Raw genomic sequence first — 7,529 nt, 5'->3', positions numbered from 1 at the left:
GATGCTAGACAGAAGATGACTCCACTTGGGGGGGGGGGGGGGGGGGGGGGGGGCGGGGAGGGGAACAATTTATAAAAATAATTCTATTACAATAACCATGGGAAGAAGAATACATCTTGGCCAGACTAATTTCTCACCCAGACTTCAAAAGGATACATAGACCACCACTCTTCTGCCAGAGATGAATGATCAGTGGTTTCAACCAAAGCTGAAACTTTTGACTGTATGTTGCTGAGGTGTCATATGATTTACAAAAATAAAAAGCTTCAAATTGCCTGAAAGCAGCTTAAAGAACAGCCTTGTCACATATGTGTCTAACTACCCTGTGTTGGAGCAAAGCCTCTGGAGAGCGCAGCCTGGCAGCTTTGCGAGGGAGCTATTCGCTGCCATCTAATGGTAAACTGGAAGAAGAGAAAAATTAAGACATTGGTTTTCACCCCTCGGAACGTTTTGGTTGTAATTACAATTTGATAGAGTTAAAACAGGAGTAATGAACATTAACTTCATTGTTGCCTTTTTGGCCATTACAAATGCACTTAATGTCCCAGGTTGGAAGTTGTCAAGACCTCACAACTGGAGCACAAATCTTAAAGACAATCACAGCCCTTCTTACTATGTGGCATGGAGGGAATCTGATGACAGGGAGACTGGAGTGACACTGAAGCTCCTCTACAGTATAGGGCTGAATGAATCCTGTCAAAAACCTTGGTAAGCATCTTCTTTTGTGACTGAGATATAATAGAAACATGATGTACCTTCTAACTACTGCAACTAGAACAATGGCCCACGTAGCTGGACTAGAAAATGAAGCAAGCATGACAGAAGTGGTGTCTCTGTTTGTGATTGTGCAATGATGAGATAAATCAGATGCACGATGCCTGTTGATGACATCCAAGTTACATTTCCTCTCTGATGGAGAGGGACCTGTCTGAGCACTGCATTATTAACCTTCTGCAAACTGCAAGGCCTGCAGGAAAGGATACCCAATGGTGAATTGATCACTTTCTGGTTTTGTAAGGTGTTGCTATATTATCATATTTGAAGAACATAAAAGACAGAGTGACTTTAGGCATGTTCTTTACCTTGCCTTTCAATATGAAGATGCAATAAGGATATATAATGCCAGACTAACCTAGAAAAGCACTAAAACATACTTTTGTTTACTAAGAGTAAGTTATCTTCCCTTTTAGCAAAGTTAGAGTGTGACTTTAATCCTGCATGAGACCTAAGAGCTCTGAAAAGAATAGGGTGTTTGGAAAGCTGGGGGTGGGGTGGATGGGAGGTGTTGGGGTTTGGGTGTGGCTTTTTCCACCACAGAGGAGGTAGCATTTCTGCTCAAGGAATTCTCACCGTTCGGACCTTCATTTCTGTTCTGACTCACTATGTGCCACTATGAATGCAAGAACGTTACTCTTACCAGCTGTATTTTTGCCTCAAAAAAGATGTATGTTTATTTGTTAGACAAAAGGTGGGGTGGGGAGAAGTGCTAAAAAGCTAACAGCTGTATTCCCAAGAGAAATTTATCAGAATCCTACAGAACTGGACACTGGAACATTCAACATACACAGAGACATAAAGATGTTCACAGCTTCCTTCCCAGTGAGGTTTCTAAAGAGAGAAAACAGCTTTGCTAAGGAATTGCTCCATTACAAAATATCCCTGACATAAAACCCTCTCATTCAAATGTTTTATGACAAAGTTCATACAGGGTTAAAATTAAGCAATCACTTATAATGCCTGTACTAATTGCACAACTGCTGTGCACCGGTAGCTCCACAGTTGCACCACTTGCTGTATTTGCTGGTGATTTTCCAAGGGAGGATCAGTCTGCTGAGTGAGGTGACGGGCATTTTAAAGCAGAACTTTAAAGCTGAGAAGCAATTTCATTTGTCAAAATTAACCTGAACAGTGTACAGCCATTTACATCAGGACAAAATGCTGCCAACCTGCTGGGGCTGCATTTTGTACCCATTTTGTACGGATGCAGAGAGTTCCCCAAAGGCTGAGCCACCAGAGCATTCAGAAGCACCAAGAGAGGTGTGCTGGTGCGTGGCAGAGAGAAAGCTGGGAGAAGGCAGATGGAAGGATGGGCCCTTCCTAGTTTCTGAGCTCCAAAGGAAAGGGATTACGAATTACCACCAGTAACAGAGGTGCAGAGTGAAAGAGGGAGATATAATGGGAAGGAAAGTAGCAAAAATAAGGACAGGGGAAACCCAGGCCACAATGGGATTTGGATTAGATTGTTATGGTGGCCAAGCCTTTCAAATTAATCTGTGGTCAGAGAAAACTTCAGCATCTGCTGGAGTCATGTCCCCAGTGAGAGAATTCCACTGTCTTCTGGTTTGGGCATCTGGGCAGAGCCTGAGGGGCTGAAAACATGAGTTGGCCCTCAGCACTGAGGGCCGGGAGGCCTGAAGCAAAGTACTTCAGCAGGTATTGCAAAGGGAGTGATGAGAGGCATGTAAAAATCAAGACGATATGAAAAGCATTAACATAACCACTCCCGAGTGTTTGGAGTGTGAGAGCCGGGGAGCAGGCCGGGCGGTGAGGGGGGGCAGGGCCCTGCCCGCCGCGGGGGATGCTGCCCAGGCACCCCCGCAGGCAAGCCCGCGGTCTGCCGGGCCCTACCGAAAGCAGCGTACGCTGGAAGAGCCAACACCGGAAAAAACAACGATGGGGAATCGGCTCGGCCGCATCCCGGTGGGGCGGGAGAGCGGCGGTGGCGGGATAAGGGGCTCCGGGGGCTCCTCCCGGGGACCTCCCGCCGCGGGGCTGAGGAGCGGGCGGCAGCGCTGCCGCCTCAGCCCGGCACCCTCCCAGCTCCCTCCGGCCGCCGCGCTCAAACCGGCGGGCAGGGGGCGGCGAGAAGGGGAGAGCCACCCACCTCGCCCGCAGCCGGTCCGCCGGGAGCTGGCCCCGGTAGAGGGCGCCGAGCCCAGGCTGAGGCGGCTCCGCTGTGGCCTGCGAGCGGCGGCGCGGGGACGGCAGCGGCAGGCCCGGGTCCCAGGCGCCTGGAGGAGCCAGGTAATCGCGCCTCGGCCGCGGCGCCCCGGGGCCCGCCGGGCCTCCCCGCGCGGGGGCGGGCGCCGGCCGGCCTCTGCTGGGGCAGCGGGCAGAGAAGCCGGGGCTCCCCGGGCGCACCGGCCCGCGGCGGGCCCGGCACCGGAGGGCCCTACCGGCGGGCCAGGGCCCGTCCCTGGGGCTGGGGCGGGGTGGCCTGCGGGCCCCCACCGCACGCCGCGGAGGCTGGCGTCGGCTGGGCCGCCTGCTTTTGAACGGGCTTCCAGCCTCCCGCCGCGCCCGGCCTCGCTTCCCCCGGGCGGCCCGGCCTACCCGCGCCCGGGCTCCGTGAGGGGAAGCGGCCGCCGGGGGCGCTGCTGGCCCCGGGCAGGGGCTGCCGTGGCGCCCAACGCGGAGCAAAGATCGAGCGCCAAAATAAGTAGTAACAGTTGTTTACACTTTCAAATAACTCCTCTAGGAATTTGTCCCCCAACAGAGGAGAGGCGTAAGTCTTCAGCGAGGACTGCACCAGCCTAAATTTTAAACCATGTGTTATATATTTTAAGTTCACATATTTAAATACAGGAAGCCGAGGGAGGTGTGGTTGGTTTTATTGGGACGGTAACTGACTCGTTGATCAGGGCTTTTTGCGGGCCACAAAAAGTGCCTCATTCAGATTTCGGCCGAGTTCACTTGGATGTGGGGAAAACAAACCCTAGTCTTGTGAAGAAACGCTTGTTTCCACACTTCCAAGGCCATAATAAAAGCCAGTGCCCCACCTAGCTAGGAAGGACTGTAAATTAATTTCTAAGAGAGCTGAAAGACATCTCGGGGTTTTGGGGGGTGTGTTCACCTACTTTTCCCAGGCTAGAGGTTGCTCCAGAAGGCAGTAGTACTGGGAAGCTAGCACATAAGAGGGTTGTTGCTGGTGTCCGTCCTGTTGGGGTACATGGAGCAGTGTTCCTTCTCCTGAACGCTACCACAATGCTGATTCCCATTCAGAGAAGTGGGAGAACGTTGTGCAGCGTTCTGCCATGTGGGAGTGTTGTGGTCTGAGCAGAAGCTGAAGTCAAGCAGCTTTTGACTCTTCTGGGCTTACTTGCTTGCAGTATTGAGCAAGCTGCTTTTATTGAGAGTGAGTGATAATAAATGTAGGTCTCCCTGTGGTTTTTATAACATAGTTAACTTCATTTCTGTTTATTTTGTGAATTGTATTTCAGATGTAGGGAGGAAAATGCCACAAATATGTTGGACAGTTAATATTAAACACCAGAAAAGGAATTACGAAGGGAGTATTCCACTGGGGGTTTTAGTGTTTGTTTTTCATGTGGTGTTTTAGCTCTTTGTAATGGTGGATAGCGTAGGAGAAGGGCAGATCCTAAAGTCAATATAGCCTTGTGCTTTTAGATGATGCACTGCTCTGTGGGGAACAAGATAATCATCTTTTTGTGGTAACTATTATGCCATACCTGGAGAAATCCTTCCAACAGTCAGAGCAGTTGCTAATTTTTACATATGAATGTTTGTTTTATTTTAGGGTATGCTATGACTGGCTTCAGACTCCCCGTCACTACTTTTAGAAAACTAAATGTCTGGTTTGGACTGTGGGAGAAATTCCCCTCTAATAAACTGTATCCCTCTTGGAGGAGAAGTGTATTCTGTAGCTGTCAAGCAAGCACAGTAAACTACAGAAGATGTTTCAGTTTTTCCCCAGTAAAACTCTGTGCACTAAAACTTTCCCCAGAGTATATCTCTGTACTTTCTCTGCGGAACAAAAGTAACAAAAGCTCTAAAAGGAGCAGACAAACCGTACAAGAAGAAGAGGAAGAAGAGGATGAAGATGAAGGGGAAAGCAATTGGGAAGATGAATTTGAAAATGACCCAAATGTAGTAAAAGATTACAAGGATCTTGAAAAAGTAGTGCAGTCTCTTCGATACGATGTGATCATGAAAGCTGGTCTAGACATTGCAAGAAAGTAAGTAAGGAAGAAACAACCTGCTGATGAGAAAGATGTCATGCATCTAAAATTTGAGGTTTGATACCCTTTTGTTGCTGGAATAACTCAGTATGTGAGTTTTCTTTGGGTGTAGCTGTCTTGACTGTCTAAAAATATGTTTTGGTTGTATGGGTGTTCTCGTTTGTTTTACCCTACCTCCCTTGAAAGAGCCTATTTTCTGCTTTTCACTGTCTGCGATATTTCTAAGATTGCTGTGGAGGCATTTTCTATCAGCCACTATTCATTTAAAATGAAGAAAATGCAAAATACTGTACTAAGTAATACAAAAATATCTAATCTGAGATTGAGGGAGTAAAGTATATGCTACATAATGGCTGTAGAAATAGGAGACGGTAAGTATAAACCTAACATACCAGGTGAACCAGGTTAATGTGCAGTCTATAAATATATCACAATGTTTGATCTAATGCAACCTGCAGAAGCCTTATATTGCAGTGTGGTTAGAACAGAGTATTAGTATCTACAAGTATAAGTAGCAATCACTTAAAAATTATTAAACTGGGCGGTGCAGGAAAGGGGACATTATTCATTGGATATTCAGGGGACAGGCCTTTAGAAATGACTATTTATTGCTTGCACCTGTGGCACAGAGCAGCTATACTCTATTCCTTTAATATCTATGAAAGACTTTTTCTTTAATTCCAGTTCAAGTCTCTCCTGACCTTAAATAAAGGTATCCTTTCTGCGCAAATTAGAGTTGTGGAAATGTGCCTTGCACATGAATGGTGTTCTTGTGTATCTGCAAAGAAACAATTGCATTTGGTCTGCTGCACATTGTAAATGCAATAAAACCTTGTTTTTCTTCAGTAAAGTAGAAGATGCATTCTACCATAATGAACTCAGGCTGAATGGAGAAAAACTATGGAAGAAAAGTAGAACTGTAAGACTTTTTAAAATTTAAATCTTTTTATAAAGTGTAAGAAAATAACTAAGACATGACCTCTTTTCCCTAAATCGCTCTGCAAAGGTGAATGAATAGTGTTGCTAACACCACTTCCAGCTTTGTGTGTGTGTGTGACTGTGATTCCCTGGGTAAGACATTATTATCCCCTAGGGCAGACAGGAGACTTGTGTTCTTAGAGTAAAATCTAAGGCTGAAAGTCAGGAGGAAGGCAGACGGCAGCAAGGGCAGAAGTTTCCAAGTTGCTGAAGGAAATGAATGATATATATGCAAGGTTGATGGAGTAGGAATTATTACATCTGAGATATTGATGGAACAGGCACATGATTAAAGAAAAAGAGAAAGTTTGATGATGGAAAGGGATTGAAATTGGGGTAGCTCAGGACATGTTACTGTACCTGTAATAGAGCACACAGGAACGCAGTTAGGAGAAGAGCCAGAAGGGTTGCAGCCCATACTCTTTTACAGCAGAGCTCACCAGAATGGTGACATATTTGTATGCACCCCTTCTGTGAGGGTGATCCTAGGTGGTGTCATCAAAGGACAATAGGAAAAAAAGGTTTAGTACCCAATCCCTTAAAGTTAAGGCTAGTTTTTGATAGGCATACTGCTTTTGTGACACTTGAATGGAGCACAAGCAGTTGAAGAGTGCTCTGTTTTTTGAAACACTTTAAACTGTTTTAAAGGCAGGAGGGAGAAGTTTGCATTTTGCTGTTTTGTGTCAGCATTGATAAAAAAAAGATTGGCAGGAAACACCCTTCAGGAAAAAAAAATACCACATTACACCTTTTTCACTGAGTGAGTTAGGTGTTGGTTGTAGAACAGGAGGGGTAAAGCTCTTGGCGGGGAAAGTTGTGAGATTTAATTGCCTGTTGCCAGGGCTTGCCTAGATGTTCATAGCTGGAGGATTTATAGTCAGTCGGTCTAGTATTGCTTGCCTTCCTCTGCTGCTGTGAGATAAGGATATTAAACGGAACGAAAGGAACAAAATTAAAATTGGACATAGACTGTGGGGATTTGTTTTCCCCAGGGAATGTTAATAATCACTCATCTTCTCTTTCTGTTTCCAGGTGAAAGTTGGTGACACCCTGGATCTCATAGTAGGTGAAGATAAAGAAACAGGAACTGCTGTAGTTATGCGGGTAGTCTTTAAAAAAGTATCTAACAAAACCGAAAGCGAAAAATACAAAGTAATTTTGAGGCGCTGGAAAAACTTAAAGGTGCCCAAACAGGATGTACTTAAGTAACAGTGGGTTGCATGTGGCACTGTAAGATTTTTGCAGAAAACCATTATTTGTTGTTAAATATGAATTTTGGTTAAACAAAATTACAGTACCCTTTTTTAAGGGCTTGTGTCAGAATATTAGCTCCCTCTGCTGTGTACATCAATATTCATACAATAAGCCTGTCATTTTTTGCTGTTAGTTTTCTTTCATGGTACTGTGGGATAAAAGAACCAACCCTTACGTTTCCAGGCAGTTCCCTTACAGATGTCAGAAATAATGAACCAATAAAGACTAATTTGATCAGTGTTTAATTGCTGTCTAATTTTGTTCATTGGAAAGGTTACATTAAAGCTGACAGTACCACAAGCAGAACTGCTTTCTTAG

The 7,529-nt window shown here is 45.7% G+C and overlaps 1 protein-coding gene across 1 annotated transcript; it reads left to right on the top strand.

Moving 5' to 3' along the window:
* Window positions 1-2,890: 2,890 nt before the first annotated feature.
* Window positions 2,891-7,456, top strand: MTRES1 (mitochondrial transcription rescue factor 1). Its single transcript, XM_080389829.1, has 4 exons — window positions 2,891-3,024; window positions 4,538-4,976; window positions 5,826-5,898; window positions 6,990-7,456. Exons 2-4 carry the CDS (start codon window positions 4,546-4,548, stop codon window positions 7,164-7,166), a joined length of 681 nt encoding a protein of 226 aa, XP_080245955.1. The 5' UTR covers window positions 2,891-3,024; window positions 4,538-4,545; the 3' UTR covers window positions 7,167-7,456.
* Window positions 7,457-7,529: the final 73 nt, after the last annotated feature.

The sequence above is a fragment of the Falco punctatus genome (genome assembly GCF_963210335.1).
Source record: "Falco punctatus genome assembly, chromosome: 5".
NCBI lineage: Eukaryota > Metazoa > Chordata > Aves > Falconiformes > Falconidae > Falco > Falco punctatus.
The sequence above is the reverse complement of the archived record's forward strand: the minus strand, read 5'-3'. Positions and strand labels throughout refer to the sequence as shown.